The sequence below is a fragment of the Choristoneura fumiferana genome, chromosome 6 (assembly GCF_025370935.1).
Source record: "Choristoneura fumiferana chromosome 6, NRCan_CFum_1, whole genome shotgun sequence".
NCBI classification, from domain to species: Eukaryota; Metazoa; Arthropoda; class Insecta; order Lepidoptera; family Tortricidae; genus Choristoneura; species Choristoneura fumiferana.
Window position 1 is genome coordinate 16,234,063 of NC_133477.1, and position 24,008 is coordinate 16,258,070.

The 24,008-nt window shown below is 38.1% G+C and overlaps 1 protein-coding gene across 7 annotated transcripts in view; it reads left to right on the plus strand.

Moving 5' to 3' along the window:
* Positions 1 to 24,008, plus strand: part of ckn (CRK like proto-oncogene, adaptor protein) — a 364,715-nt gene that overhangs the window by 208,578 nt on the left and 132,129 nt on the right. For 3 of the 7 annotated variants that reach the window (XM_074089451.1, XM_074089452.1, XM_074089454.1), the window contains exon 1: positions 14,498 to 14,737. The exons of 3 other annotated variants lie outside the window; for them this stretch is intronic. Coding sequence is in view for 2 of the 4 variants with exons in the window: in XM_074089454.1 (XP_073945555.1) it covers positions 14,704 to 14,737 (34 nt within the window). In the remaining 2 variants the exon portion in view is untranslated. Of the gene's footprint in view, positions 1 to 14,497; positions 14,738 to 14,799; positions 15,156 to 24,008 lie in introns of those variants that run through there. One more of the 7 variants, XM_074089455.1, reaches the window with a different exon arrangement.

Genomic DNA, 24,008 nt, shown 5'->3' on the forward strand with positions numbered 1-24,008 from the left:
GATGATAATTGTATTTGTCCCATGCTACATTCATCAGTAGATAAATCAAAATTACCATCAAGATTATCTTATAGATCATTAGTTTTGATGAATACATCAATATGCGTAAATATTAGTCTTATTTTCATTCCATCAATGCGATTTCCATCAGATCACTCATTGAAATTCATACCAATCAACTCCGGTTATTACAAATTGTCTGATAATTGATCGTAATTAGTGAGGCGTGCCTTACCCTAAATTGATCAACCCCTATCAATTGAGCGTTAAATATGTAAATAACTTCGACGAAAATAGCGCGAGCCTGGCTGGGGTGACCATTAATTAATTACAGCGTTTCTTACATAAACACTATGTTGGTTTACGATTACGCTCCTCAATATTAATTGTGAAATTGAATGTTTGGTCGTGCCTTCTCAATAGATGGCGTTGATTGATGTTTATATTTTTGTAATGTTACCAGAAGAAGCTAACATAACTTGTGAAACGGAATAGTTGGTCGTAACGTCTCAAAAGCTACACTGAATTTAATAGCTAACTACTGAGTTTGGCTAGTTTTTTGTTTATAATAAATCAATTTTTACTTCATCATCATCATCATCTCAGCCGTAGGACGTCCATTGTTGGACATAGTTACAGAATATATAATAGTACTAACGTACAGAAGGGCTCGCTCCGCCCCGCACCGGTTCGAGTTACCCCACCCCTCAAGCGCAGATTGCAGGAAAACTGCAGGAAAGCAGTCGGGTGCGCGACGCGATGTATGTCGGCCGCACGGCACTAAGTTCGGGAGCAATCATTTTGCGAAATCGTAACGGTACCCTACCTACTTCCTTTTTCTAAATAAATAGTGATTTCTGAAATTAACGCGATTAATACATGACATAACTACCTACCGAATAATTCTTTTAAGTTTGTAGACGTATATCTATTGTAATTGAAAATAATAATGCTTAAAATACGCAAACATACACATTTTAAGTAGGTTTAAATAAATAGGATATTCTGGCAGAACCGGATAAGTGGACAATATTTATTTTTTATACGGTTTTGCTAGATAAATAAAGCAGAAAACATTGAGTATGCCTATGTATGTAACTTTAAAAAAAATGCAATTATTCTGTTTTGCCAGAATACCCTCGAAATAGGTAAGATTAACGATTACATTTATTTGCACATATCTAAGCCATACCTACATATGAGTACCTTTAAATGTCATTGGTAGCACTGAATTTTTGCAATAGTCAGCCCTGTGCAGCTTACGCACACATCGACGCGTGTACAGACATCGTCCTGCCTATGTAGATTCAAGAACGCGTATTTTGTACGGCGTGGCCGCCCTGTGACATAGGCCTCCCCCATAGACCTCCAGTTGCTTCGGTTGGCAGCGGCTTGCACCCACCATGAACCCGCAGCTTTAACCAGGTCATCCGTCCATCTTAATTTTGACAATTTGTATTTACAGCCAGTTAATAGTAAAAATGACAAACTATCAAACACTTTTTGGCGTCTAGAATTAAACGGTTAATTCACTATTTCTAACATTTCTACTTAGAAATGGTACATCACAGCGTTTGTTTGATATGATCTCTGGCTAGTGGATCGATTCTTATCCTCTGTAAGTAATAGAGCCCACGTGAAATAAGACGCGGCCGTGGGCGGTTATTTATCTACGTAAGTTTACGAGCTAGGCTTTAGAGGAAAGTTCTGGAAGATACCCAGTAGAAAAGTAGTCTTGATGCTTGATGTGTCAATCCTTTCAAGTTTTTTTGTATGCTGGCTTGTATTTTACTATAATCACGCCTTAAAATTGATGATAAGCGTGTGACCTAAGATGGAGCACGCTTACCTGTTGTCGCAGTTCAACTTTGATTTAAAGACGGCCAAATTGTACCGCTTTGAAAACATAGTTGCAGTAAATCTCAATGACCCAGATATAAAATACGTGTTCTAATAAATACTTCATCAGCATAATGAAGTAGCTGTTCTTTTATAGACTATTGTCTTTAATATCCACAAGTTTTTTTTGACTGCCTGATACCACACGACGTCTATAGGTATGTATCTAATAGGATCATACTTAGTCTTTCAATTTGTGTATTGAACAAACCAAAACTTTCACCACTACATTTAAATTATGGATCATTGTAACATTAAACTCATATTCATATAGCTCCTTCCTCGTCCAAGTCTTGTTGACTGTTCATACAAGCCCAAATATCGTAAAAACGAATTTTAACTGCATCGGTTATTTTAATTACCAAAAGCTCGTCCCCCTACTTCCGTAACCCTATCCCGGAGCAATTACCGTCGCGGTGAACGGATAGAGTTACTAGGCTTACCAGCCACGACTAGCAGCGCGGTGAACGATAAATATTGTTATACATTGCGTGTCGTGCTAGTTAACTGCTGCGTGGTGGTCATTTCCACCGCGCAATGAACAAATAAGAATGACAAAAGACGCGCATGGTTGGCCGGGGTGTTATGGTTTTTTGTATCGGACGTTGTCTATTATTGTAAAAATTTAAACTGGATATGAAGTGACAGAGAAACTTTAGAAGAAGATAATTTACTATTCAAAAAACTGTTCATTAAATATCAATGTCATAAATGAGGATATCCAAAGTAAGCCCGAAGAATTACATATAACTTAAGTGACAGTTCGGGGATCATTGCTCAAAGAACTGATGCCCGTTGGGGACAATGTGTTTCTGAGTGACGGCAACCTATCGGAAGACGCAGCGTGGGTAGGCCTCCCACAAGATGGACTGATGACAAAGGTCACCGGAGTTCGATGGAAGCGGGCAACGCAGGACCGGTCAGTGTTACATCCTTTAGGGACGCCTATGGCCAGCAATGGACGTCTTTCGACTGACGATGATTATTAAGATCACAAAAGGAAAATTAAATGAGTTTTATTGAAATTGCTATCATCTTTGATCCCGCCTCTAGAGGTAATTTATCTAACGCACTCGAAATCGCAATAGTTGTCGCTACTCCTTTCTGCCGAACAATATAGGCTGAGTGAGGATAGAAAAGGATGTTGAATGCGATCACAAGCACACAGGCCCTGTAATATTTTTTCTCAAATAAAATTTGAAACTGGTCATCAGATCTCTAATGGCGCCTCAATCTTTTAGGTCAGTGGGACTTCATAACTTCACAATTTTTTATTTCTAGAAGAATAATCAAGCTTGACTCGTAAATCCATCACAACTTGTTGATAATAGTGCAACACTGATAACACTATCATTCCATAATCCACCTGACCTACAATGTTTTCGAATCCGCTTCAAAGGCCCGTTGCCATATTCTCCAAGATATGATAGTGAGGACACAATCAATCAATCAGTGATAAAAGTATGACGCATGAGTCCCGAGAGACTGGTCGGCTGCGGTACTTATCATTTTACAATATCTGTTTGTACTTAACAGAGATATGTTAATGTATGTTATTGTACCCGATGCACAGACACCATCAAATCTGTTACTAAGATCCCTACAGGAGAATGTGCTCGCCAAGTGGCCAATAGAGACCGGTAAAAGTCAAAGTCAAAGTCAAAATATGTTTATTCAATTTAGGCTATAACAAGCACTTATGAATGTCAAAAAAAAACTACCACCGGTTCGGAAAAACCTCTGCTGAGAAGAATCCGACAAGAAACTCAACGAGGTATTTTTTTTTAAACAGATTTACATTTTTATTAAATGATATGTATACATCCCAAGTACTTAACACAACTTTATTTTTAACACAGTAGGTTCGCTATTTGAAGGGATCGCTAATGCGGATCGGAATTATTTCCAAATGTCCCTGTCCATGATATAATCATTAACTTTATAATACGCCTTTGATATTAATGTCTTCTTGACAATAGATCTGAATTTTGTATCCGTTTCATTTATAATATTTTTTGGAATATTATTATAAAAACGTATGCAATTTCCCAGAAACGACTTTTTGGTTTTAGCCAGTCTGTAAGATGGAACTTTATGCTTCCCTGTGCTTCTAGTAGCCTTTGGCTTATCGACGTTAGTGGGAAAATCACATATGTTCTTCCTTCCATACATGATTATTTCAAAAACATAAAGCGACGGCAGGGTTAGGATACCTGTTTCCTTAAAAAAAGATCTTAAAGATTCACGCGTCTTCAAATTATAAATTGCTCTAATTGCTCTCTTTTTGCTCTAAAGAAGTAGGTATCTCGAAGGCAGCGACCATAGTGATGGGCAACCCTTAATTACCATGACCACTATGTCAAGTCAAGAGTGTCCGTCTAAGAAGAAGAGTTATTATAAGGCTACAGAAGGTTTCAAGTTTTTGAAGGAAGTCGTGTTTTTTGATTATTTTAATTCATATTGTTTTAGTGTATTCTTACTAGCTTACTTAGCTTTTGCACTTTGATATTGTTTTGTTGACAATAGCTCTGATATTTCTTAGGATTTGGTCTATTCTTCAATGTATAAAGTCAAATTCATATCGACGAAGCCACAAATCCTTTGTATCTTATACATACTTACTTTACGTATATGTCATATGTTTCTATACGTATACTTAATACTCACTGCGGTTTAAGGAAACCCTCATGCTAATAAATAACCTTTTTAAATTACGGCCGACTTTCCCCAAAACAAAGGATATGTGCCAGATAAACAAAACATACTTTTTGCTTACTCAATTAGCATAAAAGGGCAACGACATACAATTACTACGCAAAAAAGATTATTTTCCATAGAAATGACTCTGCAAAGCGGATGTTTAAATTAGATTTACATTCGCTCTAAATATGTTGGAAAAATATGTGATATATAACTTGAAAAATGTTCTAAAAAAAACTATGGTCCCTAGTCCCATGATTACTAGGCTTATAAGATATCGTTTACAATTGTGTCACTTATGACTCAATCTGGGGGCATGGTAGTGCCAAGATAAATAATTAAGAAAACGGGGCTCTACATGCCTTTTCGTCAACCGTTTCGTCTCATTTTCAAATCATCATAGACACGTCCCGCGCAGATAACACCAGAGAGCCCAAATTCACATACAAAATGCATTTAAGTTTCGTTGTGCTGTTAAACTTTAAATTTTATTGAGATCTAAAATACAACGATTTGGCCACTCATGCACAAAAAAAGCAGAAAAATTTAGTAATCTGTAACTTTTGGTCTTCCACCCCTTTAGTTGTGTATGCCTGATTCGATCAGAAATTAAAGATATATTTTTTAAGCCAACCTACTTGTTATAGTGTTAATCAAAAAGTGTTAGTTGCCTAAAGGTAAACCAAAAATATATGGTTATTGTCAAGATGGCGCTATTATTCTTATTTATATGGCAATAGTTCAGAGGGCCTACTCCGAAATTCGAAAATCTAAGTTCGTATCGCACCGTCCCTCTCGCTCTCGTATTAAATAGTATAAGTGTCAGAGAGACCGCACGACACGAACTTTGAGTTTCGAGTTTCGTAGTAGCCCTGTAGTATAGTCGGAACAATGACATCTTGACTTTTCTACAACGTTTACCTGTTAGCTCTGATGTTAATTTGGAAAGGTTTTGTAGTGAATTAGTTTCATTCCCCAAGCGTTTTTTTCAGTAGTTTATTATAAACATTATTTACAATGATCTGTTGTTGACTACTAATCGTTTTGGGCATTTTTGTTATTGTTCAAAGAAACCGCCACAGTGACACTGGCAATAATTTATTATTGCCAGTGTAAGAAATTAGTTCCAATGAAATTCCGCAACATGGCGAATAGTCATATATTTCTGGTCAGGCTTTATTTAAGTTTAACAGCCAAAGTTTTTACACAACACAAAGACCAAGTCTGTATAAAATGACAACTGCTGCCGCAAAATTGAATTAAATACCTTTTCCACCAATTTACTCGACACGTGGCGCCATTTTTAATCAAAGTAAATTAAAAAGGTTTCCTCAAACTGGCCGCTGCGACAATCCGAAAAAACAAACAGAGCCGAGAGGAATCTTTAATTGAGCCTCACTTAGTTCGTTTTATAATAAAAGTTACATTAAGGTTTTTAAAAGTCATTTGTTTGTTTCACTGAGATTAAACATCGCATTAAATATTATGATAAAAAATATTTATTCGAATTGAGTTCTTTTTATTTTTATTTAATTTTTTTTTTTAATTTTCATCTGTTTAGTCAATTTCTAATGTTTTTTTTTGTAACATCATTTCATTAATACTAAGTAGATCAAAACATTAGTTTATAAACTCAACCACATTTATGTGTGGTCACCAAATGGGAATTGTTGTTGTGAATAGTAGTAAATTTATGTGATAGAGTTTGAAAACAGTGCCTATAAATATTGCTCAAATCTCTTTGAAAACTACGTGAAAACAAAATTATCATTACTAAAATAATCATCCGCGACTCCAACTTTTTTGGTACTTATCTCTTTAACGAGCTATTGTTAATCTAGTAATTTTCCACGATAAAACACAACCATGATGTAAACTCAGTACGAGTATGTCAATTTTTTTTCAAACCCGTTGAGCTATTTTTCCGTGATATTTTTTATATACTTTAGTATTTCTAATATTAGTAGGTTTAGTCATAATTCTCTCCGATTCCTAACAACGTATATCCACGTGGAGCGTCATAAGCTAAGTCCGTGGGTGGGTTTCATACAAACAATGTAAGTTTCCGTATCGATATGAACCGAGCTGGCCCCAGCCTTAACACGAAGACAGACAAAATGATACACACGATAGCACAGGAAATCTAAACGTAGGCTGACAAGGGTTCATGTCTGCTGAGGAATGATGAGCCTGTGCACTTTTAAAATACTGCGCGGCAATAAATCACATACTTAATAAGTACTTTAGAATAGAGATTCACGGATTCGAATAACTGTGCTAAAGTTTCGATATTCGATAGTAAGTATCGAACCAACCGAGTACTGCCTTTTCGCAACGTAACGTTTGGCAACCTGTTTCATTTCGCAAACTCTAAAACTGTAAATATTTCAGGATTTATTTCAGGGCCATCGTGTAGAACCCTTTAGGTTAGGTTAGTTTTATAAAAATCCTGAAATATTTAGTTTCAGAAATATTAAAAAGTTGCGAAATGAAACAGGTTGCCAAACGTTATTCGCCGAAACAGTAGTACGAGACCTTCTGTGGAACTTTGTCACACGAACGTCAATTTTCGCCCCACTTTAGGTCATAATCTTGTATGGCAATGCAATGGGTTTTTGTTTTCATTAAGGGCAATGTTTTGTCATCAATTATTGATTGTGCTAGTCGAACTTCCAAATTGTATCCCATAGACATTAAGCAACACTTAATAGGTAGATGTGCCACTATTCTACGGAGGTCACTTTATAATAATAAATAATTTATTTTTGATATCTGAGTAGAGATCATGACGTATTGTTAAATAAACTTCTCTTGACGTCTACGTAAATACCGTATATTTACAAATGCCTGTCGCTGTGCTGTATGTTTTCATATCGCAAATAAACTGTGCGTTTCTTCTCAGTGTGCTTTGGCTGTTCGTTCTGTATTTGGCCATGTTAGGGCGTAGGAGTCATGCTAGACCATGAACCGGGTACGATTGTTCAGATTAAACGCAGCCCAGATAAATACGATACTTAACTGTAAAACAATAAACACAGCAAAATATCTCATGCTTTCGCGACCTAATTAAATGAGAGCTAACTTCAAAAAAGCTTCCCTGAAATTAGCTTTAATTTTTATTAAGTATAGGTGTTACAAAACCACCCTTCACCCGGGTCTTCACTCGCATAAATTTTCGGGGCTTGACTAAATTCAATTTAATACTACTACTTGACTAAATTTAATTTTGCAGGTGGTAGGACCTTGTGCAAGGTCCGCCCGGATTGCTACCACCATCTTGCTCGCTAATCCTGCCGTGAAACAGCAGTGCTTGCACTGTTGTGTTTCGGCGTGGAGAGTAAGACAGCCGGTGAAATTACTGGCACTTGAGGTATCCCATCTTAGGCCTCTAGGTTGGCAACGCATCTGCAATCCCCCTGGTGTTGCAGGTGTCTATGGTCGGTGGTGATCTCTTATCATCAGGAGACCCACTTGCTCGTTTGCCATCCAGATGAATTAAAAAAAATCAAATTCAAATTCCCAAAACTTACATCTTGATCTTCATTTAACTTAAAAAATAACGCCCATCCAAAATTGATTGTACCTATTTGTAGCAGGCACGGTCCGAAGGGGGGGGGGGGGCTACGCCTCTGCAAACACCCAAACACGAATATTAAGAGCATGTTGAGAGCTAATGCTATGCCGCGTTTTTCTTCGAATCTGTGGATTACCATAGATTCAAAGAAAAACGCGCCAACTTCTTATACTTTACCGTTCCTTTCATGAGCCTCAGAATGAATAATAACCAATACTTAGCTGGAAATTCGGACAGTTCCATTTAGAATTGGAACTGTATTTTGTATCCTCTACCACTACCATGAGTTTACAGTGACCGTACTCGATAGCGACGGCGTAAATTGTTTGTAGAGGCGCTGTACAATTCTCCATACAAATAATTTACGCCGTTGCTATCGAGTACGGTCACTGTAAACTCATGGTAGTGGTACTCTTCATTGGCGTGCGGTGCAACGACCGTAAAAATTACCGGTTTTTATTGGCTAATTACCGATTCCGGAGAATTGCAGATGCCTCATCCATATCCTTCCAGCCTTTTAACATAAAAAGCTAATAAACACAGATACTAGCAAACTTTCACGGTTAGAATATTAAGTAGTGGGATCGTCAATTACTACATAGGTACAGGTACAAGGCAAGTGTAACAGCTCGTGGAAAATTTGTAAAGTAATTCTACGCCTAAAGAAAATGATGGCAGATGGTTGTGTTTTAAAAATTGTGTTAAAGCTGTCAAAAAAAATCTGTATCTGTTTTTCGTTTCAAGACATGGTCGATTCTTATTTACATTTATTTGATATCGTACTCGTAAATGTTACATACGATAAACCTAAGTACTAACTACTAAGAACTAGATGCAGTCATTTGAAACATTATACATATTTGACGCCTAAGTCTGGAACCACCTACAACATCTCCGGAGAATTTTCGATTTCAAACTAATTAAAAGACAATGTTTGGTAATAAGATTACCTGATGCAAAATCGATGTGCGTCAAACGCAGCGTTTATCGTATAAAACAACCGATCGCTGTAATTCATTCATTGCTCAGAATCGAAAGAATTTTTGTCAGAAAGGCTTTAATTTGATAATAATAACGAGCGAATCCCAATAACCGGTCGACCTTGTGCGCCGACCTTCCCAGAAGGAGCCAGAAAACAACCAAAACCGAAGGGATTGACGGCTCTGATATCCCCCCACAGCCTCAAAGGGGTAAAGCGACCGGAGACGACATGCACGCATTTCCCTACAAAATATCTGACACTTCGATACACAGGATAAAAGACAATGAGAAGGAAAACATTTTGAGAAAACTTCGAACAGTATACGGGTATGAAAAGTTTATATCACTGTGTCTCGATTATACCGATATTCGATATTACAAAGTCAAAATCAAGACACTTTGTACAAGTTAGACCCTGTTTACATTATTCTAATAAAATCATTTCACAGTAGACATTACGGGGCCGCGATGCTAACGACTTACGAACGAGTATAGAGGTAAGAGATGGATCAAGCAACACAGTGTGACTGTGCTATTTGAATTACTTTGCTGGAGTAATGTAAACAGGTCCTCAGGGTATAACAAGCACTTATGAACGGCGAAAAATCTGCCACCGGTTCGAAAAACACCGGCAAGCAACTTAACGAGGTGTACTTTTGTCATAACAATATTCTCAAACGTTCACTTGAACTTTACGCATAAAATCTCACTTATGTATTGTACGTACCTAAAGTCGGAATGATCGCATTTACGAATTTAAAACTAACCGTAGTCGTCACACTCGTATCCTCTGAAAGTAAATATATACGTACTTATAACAGAGGGTTCCATCCAGTATGCGACTCCGGTTAGTTCAGTGCTCTTAAGCCACTAGCATACCTATTAACATATCGGACGACTAGTCGGACGATTTATCGCCCCGCCTCTACAATCTGTGGATGAGAAATGTTTGAATTTAAATTTTAATTCAGTTCGATGAAAAATTTTGCTCCACACCATTCACACTTGGTCTGAATACAAACGAGGTTCTTAAATTAATTAACTAATTTAGGCGGCGAATTTCTCATTTTTTTGCTTTTTCGCTAACAAGCTGAGGTTCATTTTAAATTTTCTTCACCCAGGTGTAAATTAAATTTTAATGACCGACACCCATGCTATTAATACTGGTGTGTGTGTTTTGATTTGACGCGATAATTTCTGTTTCACAACAGCCAAGAGCAGCAATGGAACGTTTTGACCAGAGATGATGAGAGAGATCCTTACACGAATGAACGACAAACGATGACAAATAAAGATTTTGCATGGCAAGCCTCCCAATAAATAAGTTTTTTGTAAAAAAAAAACTTTTAATACAAGATTTTTTTTGCTGACTACTTTTTGTGGACTGTACTTGCATTGTAACCCAAACTACATTTGCATACCAAATTTCAAGTCGATGCCATTAACCGTTGAATAGTTCCGTCCTGCGGAGACGATCCTGGCCGGATTACCAGGATGTAACTACCACATTATTGTATTGTCACTCAATTTACATAAGTATGCTTTATTTCAAGACAATCCGACTACTACAAGTGGGTCAAATTTAACTTGCAAGATTTGACCCGCACATGCATGATACATACAACATATACAAGATATGTTAAGTTAACCCTAATAAGGTAGAGGCGATTTAGCGACCACGTGCATTGATTTGGAAATTCAACTTTATTGTTTTAGTAGTAATAAGCTACAACATTCATTGTAATTATTGGAAATACTACTTAGCTTTAAAAATATCCTTTGCCAAGTATGTATTCGATAGCTGCTTTTGATTCTGTGGTAGTACGCTCCTATAAATGGGGCCTTATTGCTTAAATAAAAGCTTTTAAAAATACTAGATGGACTGACGATATCGTGAGAGTTGTGGGCAACCGGTGGATGCGAGGCGTCGTTGTCGTTCGTTGTTGTGGCTTTCTACGGAGGAGGCCTCTTTCAGCAGTAGACGTCTTCCGCCTGATGATGAAAATGGTGACTTATACCTACTTTTCTTTGTTAGTCTATCTGCACACCTTTCCTTCTTATTCTAAGTCGCTGCTATCTTGACAGTGTTTGTGGTCGTTAGTTGAGGATTGATAGCGAATTGACGAGTGACGACTTAATAGGACAAAACATTGTGTGGTGGTTCGGTCCCCTCACTTTCCACACTACAGCACTGTCCATGGTAATTGGCAATAGAGTGTCTCTACCCATTGTCACATCACAGGCCATAATGTCTAACTCACTCGGAATCACAGCCGTAATCAACTCTTTGACAATTGATATAATAGGACGAATGTAGAAAGAGATGGATAATGGAATTCTCTGCCCGCGCGTTAGACAATTTGTCTTTTAATCGCCTTTTACGACACTCACAGGTAGAGATGGATCTATCCTATTCTGAAACAAGACGCTCATTCGGTCACATTAATAGTGCAAGCAATCCATTATGTGCCATTTGTGACGTTGAAAGTAATTTGGCGGAAGCTGATGTTTGAATACTTGACGGCCCAAATTTACATAACACCAGCACCTTCGTCGCTATTATAAGCTGCTACATTTTCACATGCACATGACTTCATCATCATATCAGCTGTAGGACGTCTACTGTTGGGCATAGGCCTCCCCCATAGACAGTTGCTTCAGTTGGAAGCGACGCTTTGGGCTTAAAACCACTAAATTTCATAATACCTTATTCACTAATACCCCTAATTTTCAAATTACCATGGGCTCATAATACCTAAAATGTCAAATTGTCTCTTGTATTACAATGAACGAAATTCATTATGACTTTGATTTAAAATGTCATATAATCTAAATATAAGATTGAAATGCAAAATTCATTCAAATACCGAATGACAGAAATGACAAAATATTAAAACAACGCAAACCGAAAACACCCAGAAGGCAAAATTCCTAATTTTTTTTCACGGGTGGTGTTTGAGAAAATTGATGTTGATGATTGAATTTTAGTATAGTGCCTGTTCAACGTACAAATTTAGGTATTTTAACTTTTGGTTGTTTTAAGCATATGTTGTTTTGCCATGAAAGTGATTTTGAAGTTTAGGTATGAGACTAAGGTATTTTGAAATTCAGCCATATTAAGATTCCGGTGTTATAAGAAAACAAAATTAGGCATTCTGCAATTTAGGTATCTTGAGTGAGACCAAGAAGTTTTGAGATCTGGGAATATTGATAAAAAGGTAAAATGCAATTTAGAAGTTATAAGCCCAAAGCGAAGCGACCTGCATGCACCGTGAACCCGCGGCTTTAACCAGGTCATCCGTCCATCTCGTCCGTGGTCCTCTTAAGCTGTGCTTACCTACCGATCCACGGTCTCCATCACAACTTCATGCGCCTGCTATCTAAGATATCATTCCTCCACTTTTTGGCTTGACTTTAATAATTCACAAGCAAGCCCCTGTACCACAAAAGTTACAAGTGCTACAATTCGACAAAATGAACAAGTTTCTCTTAGTGACATTCTAGCATTTCTCCCTTGTGTTGTACAGGGGGCTGGTGTGCAGTGTATGTGTTCGCAGTTGAAGGTGGTCGTTATCAACGATAGCTTCTGGGAACGAACGTGTTGATAAACAGTTGTTAAGCACCTATTCAACACGGTGACGGCAGAATGCCTGTGTCGCAACGTTATCTATGCACTCACCACGCGCCGACGAGTGGCGGATAGCGCGGGAATAAATTTTACAATCGTGGGTTATTACATTATCGAGCGGGGATCGCAGGGCTGCACGCCCACGCGAGCGCCGTGTCAAATCAACAGCAACTGAAAAAAAACGGCGAAGAGAGTAGGGTACGCGCTTTGAGTGTTCCGTAGGTACAATACAGTGCAATACCTTTATTCTTTATTCATCGTCATTATCATATCAGCCGTAGGACGTCCACTGTTGGACATAAGGCTCCCCATATTAGTAGTTTGAATCCATCCATGCCACGTCCACAGACAGAGTACTTTTTTTGCTTTACTTTACTTATAAGGCCACGTCAACAATTAATAATAGACAAAGGCAATATATCTATACAGGTTACAGACGATGTGCGTTTTCTTTTTTTTCGTGTCGTTAAGGTATATTTTTATGTTGAAAATAATTGTGTTTACATAATTTCTTAAACTAAGTTAAAATTATTACTAAAAGTAAGATAAAAGTGTAATAAATGATAATTTTGTAAATCGCTATGGTTTGTATTGTGAAATAATAATTGTTGGCGTTTACTTTGAACTCATCTAAATGGTTCCAACGGAAGAACAGCGTCGGCCGCAAGGTTAACATCATGCTGTGTTGGGGTTGGGACCATTTCGTGACAAAATTTGTCTCGATTTCCTTGTTTAATTTATCTGCTTTATAAATATCACGAATAAATGTTTTTCTTTCTTTCTTTCTTTCTTCCTTTCTTTCCATATACCTCCGGTTCCTTCGGTTGGAAGCAGCCTCCATCCGCGAACCCGCAGATTTAACCAAGTAATCCGTCCATCTCGTTGGTGTCCTAGGTTGCGCTTGCCGATCCGCGGTCCCCATTCGAGACCTTTTCGGCCTCAACAGATGACTGTTCTCCGTGATATGGCCTGCCCAATGCTCTTTGCTACTTCAACGAACTAATTCACTTGACTGAATTAACAAAAACAGAGTTGACAATTTGAAATTTGCATAATATGAAATCTCTGTGTGCACGACAGTCTGAGAATTTTAATTTGACTTGAAGTTGATCGCTTTATTACTTTGTTTATTGCTATAGATAGCATAGTGTAACTACAGTTAGTTACAATGTGTTTGACCCTAATCTTATGTACAGTCAAAGACACTGAATCGCAAACCGGGATGGAACCTTTTCGCTACAAATGTCGCATTAATATTTCATACATCACCCAAACAAATTATCGTGAAATTGGTTTTGTGCAATTTCCTTGACTGTACGATACATAGGTACCTACCTGTATGACCCTTTTTGTGATTGAGAAAACTACTTACTTGTAAGTATAGGGAAATTATTGTCATTAGTTATGTAAGCCGTCGTATCAATACGTGCATATTTTTTAAATAACAACTGACTAATTATTAGGTACGGTTCAAATAAATTAGCCCCTTGAACGAACAGACTGACCGCGGCAAGCTTTCAAACAGGGAACCCTAAAAACTATAAAACCCAAGCTCGACGCAGCGAGAGCCTGGATTCGTCGGGTGCAGTGCTCGGGCGGAAGAGTAAAGGGGGTACGGCTACCGCGCGACCGCGTCACTTGCAACTCACGACGGCATTTCACGGCGTCGGCAACATCGCCGTTTCGCCGCACCGCACGCCGGCTTGGCTCAACTCACTTCAGTTTCCCGCGCGCCTCCGCCGCGAACGGACGTCTGTGTTAAGCGTTTGCGACGTAAACCCAATTTAAACTTGTTACAAAACTTAGTGCACCAGAACGGGAGTCTTAAGTGGATTGAGTGTGCAGTGTCAGTGACGTTCCATTGCAAATGTGTGCTTTATGTGGCGAAACTAATAAGTAAAGTTTCTGGAATTTTAAGCCGATGGTCCTCTTGAATAGTAACATGAAAATTAATGGTAAAGTCCTTCAAGTTTTTGCATGAATGTGCGTGTTATATGTTGGTATGCTGGATATCTTATCTTGATGATCTGATTGGTTTGCACGACGCACGGAATCATTATCGAGGTTTTCAGTTTGCACCACACTGGGATAATAATATCAAGTTTTTTGTAAAAAATACAAACGCGACGTTTCCCGGACCACCTAAACAGTCAAAACAATGGAGAACCTTGGTCACAGACGACATTGACTCTCCGAATGTAAATTCGAGTTGGCATGAACATAATGGTGTGTTTAGAAGTCGATGTTATATGAATAAAGGCTTGTGTGTGTGACCCTGTCGCGCCTACGGGACCTGCGCCAGTGGGTGGACGGCATAACTCCGAACCGCCTAGCGAACTGCAGTGGGTGTCTGAATGGAGCCAGTTAATAATGGTGAGATTTAATCACCACCATGGAGGTTACACAACAGAGCCTAGCATGCCTCTTGTTCAATCGTAGAAAAATTTGAAATAGTAATCGTTTCCGAATAGACTAACAAAGTTAACCCGAACGCCTTGTAGCGTAGCCGTATTTACTAATCCTTGACAAGTTTTACAAATATGACGTATTGCGTTTATTTTGGCTGACAACTTTGGTATTGGCTTTGATACTTATCTCTATGCCGATCTTGATTACCAAACTAACATGAATAGGCTGCTAGCGTCCGGACATGCTTTTAGTAGGGAATATTAAGACGCGGCGTGAGAATTGTGTTAAGCCATCGCATGTGTATAAATAATCTGTTTTTGTATACTAAAAGCCTTTGAAGAGGCTGAATCCCTATAAACTCGAGTGTAGCCAAACAATTTGCACATGTTGCGGAACAGGCCTCAGATGTCGACGGACAAAAAACAGCACCCCACATGTGAAGCTGACCAAATTCAGGGCGAGACTCTACTCACAATCGACGACACCATTAGGGAGCCATTCATTACACAAAAACATGTTTAGGAAATATTTGGCGCCAATAGCCCGAACTTTCTTTAAATAATTTCCTGCGACAGTAGTTTCATAAAATGAAGAAAATGTGAAAGTAAAAATTATAAATGTAATTGTTGTTGTAGGTTCGTTCGAAGCAGGATCAATATTTATAGCGTCCATAACACAAAAGAACGAAATAGTAATAGTAACCATAATAAACGTATGCCCACGCAACTGAAATAACAAATCCGACGGAGAGAATGAAATTTAATTAAAGATTGAATTACGTTAGGTTACCCTGTTATTATAGACGCGTGATGAATGTGGTCAAAAAAAAAAGAAGTTTAGAGAGAAACCTGCGCGGGCGGCACGTGGGTCGCCATATGCCCTCGCGCATCCACGATCCTTTGGCTTTGTCGTGACTGCAGCTGAGGATTAAGCCCCATTATGTTGCAGTTGAACCGAACAAAGCAAAATATCCTTCATACAATCTTAGGGGAGTTCAGTTTGTGCAAAGAATTGAGTGGATGTTTATCGCGTCGATGCATTTGATATTGCGCACAGCGAGGTATTCTTAAACATGAAATCAATTATTGAGAAGGCAAAGTTGAAATAAAATAAAATGCGATTAGTTAAGAAGTAATGTGTTTAAATCGAAAGCATGGTTAGGAAGTGAAAGCTGTTTCAGGGAATCAGGAAACCGAGAGAAATCAGATCAGGTTATCTAGGCAGCTTAATCCAAAATGACAGCCATAAAGTACACCAGAATTTGCAATGGCCGTCTAGATCCCAACCCAAAGAGGTCAAGTCCGGCTCGGGGAGTTTTTCCACCGATTATGATCAAGTCTACGGTGACTGCCTTGTACGGCAACCTGCGCCGGAGTCGTTCTATACTATTGACAACTGTGGGATCAACGTCGACGGCTCGATAACTATCTGCCTACTCTCTAGGTGTTTTCATAATTTCTCTACTCCTTTTGGATACTGAACGCATAATGTGGGAGATACATATTTTAGATTTTGCTTAAACGGTATTCAACAAGAAACAAGACTATATTTTTATTAAATTTACTGTCGACTTCAATCAAAATTTCACGTTACGTAGTAATAGGGTAAGGACTCCCTAGATTAAAGCGAAAACTAAACAATAACTTCTGCACTCAGAAACATTGGCAGTACTTTCGCGTAGAAAACACATTGTATTCAAACAAACAGTCCTTACCGACACGTGTAGCGAGTTGGAGTAATCGTCGTGAATGCTTTATGAATATTAATTCTCCAAAACCCGTGGAATATCAAAACACAAAATCTGCTTCGTGCAACAATAATACCAGTATCATACACAAGTTGCAAAGAACCGGCCAAGTAATTATACATACGTACATACTCATGCAAAATTACAGCTTTTAGCACTCTCTAAGCTAAACCACGGATGGACGGACGGACATGACAAAACTATAACCGTTCCTTGTAGGACTACAGTACTGCACCTTGAAAACGTTTGTTATTGAAGTGTATCGTATACTAAGTCATTGACACAAGTATAGTGCCTACGTGAAGCCATTATCTACTGTATGATATCAAATTGCAACTATACCGGCGTTAATTGTAAATTATCTCAATGACATCACGCAAAACCAATTTAAAAGGATGACTTACTGAGTATTGTTAAAAACATGATACTAATACATATACATATTTCGATAAAGAACTTATCAAAATAAATACCTCGCTTAGCATCGATTTCGTATCGTTTTCAAAAATTGTTTTTGCAAGGGTGTTTCAAATTATACCCAATGGAGATTGCTTAGCGCTTGATTGCGACTTTCATATTCTTAAAAAGAAACCACACGAATGCATGTAACTAAAGCGCACGTTCCACGCCACCTGTCGGGCAGCTGCTCAGTTTTACAATAACTCAAATTTATTCCCGCAGCACTCCCTCGAAAACGTACAAGGACGCAGATGTTTTTAAACGCGCATTTTGATTGATCCAGGTGGAACCGTATCCATATTTTTCTTTCAAGCAATCAATCTTGCTGTTGCTAATGTTATCGTCGTAATCTGAATCATTATTTTGCATAGGGCTCGAAATATCAAGCCGTTTAAGGAATGGTTTACTATAGCAACTACTGATTCACACAATGTTGCTTAGTTACTGTAATGTAAAACGAGATTACATCTTGCTTTTCATTGGCTCGTATTTCTTCTCACAAAGTTTCAAGTTTATTGCTAAGTTCCTTGAAATAGTCTTTTTCCAAATATGGCATGTAATCAGAAGTACTAGTAGTTGACCTACTTTATTTCGTTAATTGATAAAGAACTCTCCATTAGGACGCCTCGCTGAATTATCGTTCCAAATTATTTTACTCAAGGAATCTTGACGAATTCACTTATTACGTCCAAATTAATTCCTTAAAACGTTACCGGAGACCTTTCAGTGTCCGGAAAGAGAACGTTCCTAATATAATTTGTCTCATCCTACTTCTAATCTTCCATTTTCCTCTCGAAGAAATTGAGTTAAGCTCAAAAGTCAGATGTTTCAAAACCAGACAATTTTTTTAATGTTACTCAGTAGGAGTTTCTTCTCTTCTTTAATATTCGTATATTTGCTCGTATTTCAGACATGTGCCCAATATTGGTATTCATTTTAACTAAATTCTATCGAGTTCTTTTTCCCCTAAATTGGTGACCTGTCTATTACTTGCCTCATAAGTCCGCCTAATGTATCCAATAGTACTCCATCACCGGCAAACACGGCTGCAAAGGAAATAGGACTGAAAATAAATCGCCCTTACTCGAAGCATACTGAAATAGACTAACGTTGTGCTCCTTCAATTTCTTTGCTATTACCATATCCTGTAGGGGAGTGTGTTTCCGTTACTATCAACTTATTACTTGGTAGCGGGTATAATAAGAACTTTATGTTACGTTTTTGTAATCGTAAAAAGTTCATGTGCACAAATAGGTAGATGTCTCTTGAGATCATTGGAAAGTACTAAACTTTTACATATGTACATGTGTGTCGCACTTATTTGGCTTCTGTCGAGCCCATTCTTGCGTTTGTTGAGGTTCTTCATACACGTATTTGAATTATATAATGGCTCTACATATTTATTTATTAAAGTTTGTGTTAATTAAAACTCACATTACCGCAGTTACACCCAGTTAATTTGCCGTGGGTAATTTACTTCGCGCCGTATCGTATCGTTACAATATTGCTATTATATAGCATGACTTGCTTTGCTTGACGAGGGACGGTGACGTGACGTCGTTAATCACTCCATTCTTTGTAGAAAATTTTGATTTTCAATATGAATGCCCACAAGATTAACAAATCCAATACTCTTGATGAATGGCGGGTGTTAATGAAATGTTTTCTGATACGATTTCAAGGATTAACGATCAACTGCTGTTGCGGTTTCTCTTGGCGAAGCTAAAGTCACTGACTCAAAGGTATTCAAAAGAGCTTTGAAATAAAAAACGGTCTGTACGATTGTCTCGTAATACGTTTCAAAATGACATCAAAATATTCCAATTCAAAATAATTGTTCTTCGATAAGGTTAACCAGTTATACTTGCTCCTTGTTGTAACTATGCGGCGTAGCTATGCCCTTAATACCACAAACTCCGAAAAGGTATATTTTTTAAGTTTTGAGAATTTTCTCACAGCTCTTTTTTTATTATCCTGTTTGTTTGGCATAAATTAGTTTCAGGATTGAGTCGAGTCACAGCTGTGACTTTTTTAATTTCCTCTATTTGTTTGCTTTGCTGGGGCGCGTCAAAAAGTTTTTTGGGGTCGTTAACATTTTTATCTTTTTTAAAAAGCTTTTGCTTGTCTGGTTACTTTTAAACTTGTTTCTTAAAGAAGAAGAAGAAAGAATTTATTTTAAATAGTACTTGTAATAAAATGCCTTTATTTATCAATTGTGTGAAAGGAACTTAGCTTAATCTTTTCAAACTATCTCTGACTTTATGTTACTAAATTGAAAGAAAAAAGGCCTCTTCATTACATTGATAATCCAAATACTTCAATCTGTCTTTACTTGTGTGTGTTTCTTACAACTAAATTGTCATCTAAGCGCGTTGGAGTTAATAACAAGTAATAAGCATCATGTGCAACAAATTATCAGTGCAGACACTCGTATCTAAATCTCGCAGATTCATCTGAGTCGCAGGTGGCCTCAGCGATTAACGTCCTGGCAGCTTGCCAGAAACAACTCTCTTGCTCTTAAGATCTGTATAAGGTTTACTTGAACGATACGGCATCTTATTAAAGATTATACTTAAGTTACTAGACGATATAAGTCAGATGCTGTTTCTGTTATACATAATTTTAATCCATTGACTGGATAAACAGGAATAGAACCAAGAATGATAAAGCTACGAGTATGTCTTTTAAATATGAAACTTAATTTTATTATGTTGTTACTTTCATTACATTTATGAATTTATCAAGAGTCGACTGTATTAACTCGTGATATCAAGATTTAATTAATAACAACTTAAATAACGTCAAAACTAAAAATTCAACGTTATTGAGCAACTCACGATTCAGGGATGTTTAAGTATAAACGAGCTTTATATCATTATTATCTAAGTGTCATTCCTCTGCAAAATTTTTACGCGTTTTACTTGCGAAGTTTATCTAAAAGAGAAAGAGCAACTATACCAACGACAGTTAAAACAAATGTAAGTTTGTAGTTAAATTTCGTCACTAGAAAGTTTTTTTTTTCATTTCCCTCCGCGTCATCCTCGTGCCCATTATGTCCGCTCGTGTTCCGATTAGTCAAGGTTCCCAGTTCGGTGCTAGCCTTATCCGGCAGAACTCTGACTGTAATCTCAACACCATTTACGTCTCTGTCATCATCTTCTTTGTTGTTTTGATTGTTTAATTGTGCGCTTTGTTCACGTCTTACTGGCAACATGTGTTTAACTGCATGTTTAAGTTTAAGTTTTTCTTCACTAGCTTTATCGGTAACTTGAGGATTGTAATTAATGACTGTTTGGATTTTGTTTATCACGGGTCGATAACCTGCATGGTATGGTCGCAGCGGCTGGAGTGTCAAGGGTGATTTGACTTTTGTTTTTATTCTTTGGGTTGATTAATGATTCTTTTAATTTAGGTTGTCGGTGTGATATATGTGCAAATTGACGCGTGATATAAAAAAACAGATTTAACGATTTTGATTTAAATATTATGGTATATTTTATTTTAAAATCAAAGAGCCCTTGAAACTAAAGTTAAAAAGTTCATTCTACTGACGTAAAGAAAATAACTGAATGAGTTCACTGAAGGGATTCAAAGCAAGAGCTATTAAAATAAGTTTCTACATTAAAATAAATCAGGAGCGCTGCGCTGTTAGTTTTCCTCGCCATTTCATATTTCGAGCAACAAAGGCGCAGGTGGGTAAAAGTTGAGTTATGACGACAAGCAGGCACGTTCCGGTTCTTTGGTATGTTAATCACATAATTTGTGCATGACTGTTCACAACGGGAAGACTTCAAAAACATACTAAGACTCATTTCATCACACATTTATTTTTGTTATGAATTGAGAACGGTCAAAGCCGCAGTAGTGGAACAGTTGGATCAACTTATCGTCTCTGAAAAAGATGTCTGTTAAAAAGCAAATACGTTTTTATACGATTTTAACGGAAATTTTTAGCGCTCATTATGTGCTTCTCTGTAAAGTTGACATTACGTGTAATCTCTACAAAACTGCAAAGTTTCAGCTCAATCTGTACCTACCGGGTTTGTCTGTCTTATTAAGCGAGGAAGCTGTTTGCTTATCTGTGGGCTCCAACTATTACGTTTGCTAAATTAGAACGTTCGCTTCCAAAGTTAACGTTAATGGCGTTGTCGCTGTCACTTCCCACGCACTCACCCTTTAGTTCAGCATCGTCATTATATCAGTTAATCTCATAATCCAAATTGTCAAAGTTCGTAACCGCAGCCTCTAATCCCTCCGTAAGCTTTGGAACGTCAACAATGACGCCCTAATCACCGTGTGTCTCGAACAATTTATGTGTGACTCGAATAACCCCTTGTACATCAACGCAGCCACTCAATTTATTTCTTACGATAGTGTCAACCGCTAACTAATGATTACCATCGATTCTCGGCCGTGTGCGCAGACGCACGGCCACAACAGCCGTCTCTCTCGATCTGTTTGCGATAGACAGATGCGGCGATATAAAACCTGACAAGCCTGCTGAAATATTTTAACGGTCGATACTATCTGCCAACCTGTTTGTCAGCACATTATTTATTTATATAAATATGTCTGCAAACTCAGCCATTTAATTCACCTCTAGAAACATTGTCTATTAACTAAACTTATTTATTTGGGACAAAATATGCATGATCGATTTTAATAAAATAATTAACTGTCGAAAGCTTTCAATCATTTCGCTTGTCAATAAAAAAAAAAACTGGTTTACCCATTATAAATATTAACTTTCCGAAATTAGTCGATACAATAGAATGTGGAGGTACAACCGGACGACGGGCCAATCCATCAAACGAGGTAGTACTACGGGTACTGTTAATCCGAGATGAAGCCTTGCTTTTTATATGATGCCAATGGCCGGCGAAGTAGATTCACGCCCGAAGACACATACAATCAAAGCAAATAAAAGTTATATTAATCACGTCGTCACACAATCGATTCTGTGGAGCGAAAGGTTTTTTGCACGACCGACGGGCTCGTTTTTGCATGATACGCAATTACTGCCAACGGCTAATGCTACACACATTTGCGAACAGGCTGAGATCTTGCTCCAGACGCAATTCATCGTTATTGGTATTCGGCTTTCTAATACGAGCTTTGCGATTTTGAAAGTACCTGTCCAATCGATACATGTGTATGCTATATCTGATTATCGGTACAATAATTATGGGCATGTCACGCGCAGTTTCGGCGATGTGAAAAAAACTGCAATATCATGCCAAACAGTGGAACAAATAAGTAAAACACAAACATGATTTCTTGTGTGTTTGAAAGCAAATGTACGGTCACCGACAAAGGCACTTTTCTGTCGACTTTTGCATAGCAACGTGCCAGCCAGCTTCCAAAGTGTCAGGCAAGCATTACGTCCCGTTACTGAACCGATAACTGGTGAGTAACATCAATTCGCTAACGACTGTTAACAAGCTCACGTCTTCGCTTCTAATCGCAACACGGACTTGCCACTTTGGTGTGAACATTACATCACTGTCAAATTCCGCGTCCGTATTGTTTCAAAAAACAAGACCAAACAAGCGTCCATATCCCAGCAAAGTTTTTATTCGGTAGTAGATACACGCAAGCCTCCGGAAAAATAAAACAAAACGTCCCCCAAACAAGAGAATGTTTAAATAACTGTCAAAGCCATCGTGTTTTTGTCAGAGGATCTCGTTAAAATTTGAGAGGAATGCACAAAAAACTGACTTTCATTAAACATCTGCCCGCGTCAAGATAAAACAAAGGCTCGTCGTGCACTCGAAATGCAAACGAGTGAAGTGGGATTGCCAAAACTCTGCCAACTCCACGGCTCGATATGGACAATACTCGAAACCCGGTTTCGCGCCGTTGTTTCACCGCAGGTACTCGCTAAATGTAATACAATATCTATTTTATTAAACGTCTATCAGAAGGGCCCATAATGGATGACTGTCAAAGCTGTCTACTTTGACCTATCTATATTTATGCGGACGTCAAAGTCGCTTCTGTATTGAAGGTCTTATATGTACATACAACCATCAACCAGCTATTGACGTATCACCTGCAATTCTATAGGGCATTTATCGACTGTAGCGAGCGCTACAACGGATACCATGGTCTGGGGTAATTTAGGACTATCATTGGGGTCCGCTTTCACTGCTTATGAATGACCCGAGGACCCTCGTCTTCCTTCACACCTCGTGACACGCCGAGCGCTTCACAAATCGTTCCTCTTTCAACGCTTTCGCCGTCTTGTTTACGTAAAGTTTCGTTTAAAAGGCTCTCGTTAATAATAAAGTGTCAGCGGCGCAACAATCAAGGTGTCGACAAGGTCGCTCTTGATTATGAATTTACATATCACGATTCTCGGTAAAATCAATGTACTTTCACGACGGGCAATTGCTCTGTCAGTTGGATCGTATTAAAAATATCACAATTACGCTTCGATATGATCTGTTATTACCGGTCACCGTTTATTGGATGGCCGGAGGATATGAGGTTATTAATCACTTGCATAGTCACTTTCTCTGAGGTCAGGTTATTGTGTAGTAGCCTGTGGAGGTGGTCACCCTACGTTCAGGTAATTTGGCGCTATCAGTCGGGCAGATTTCTCCGCGGCT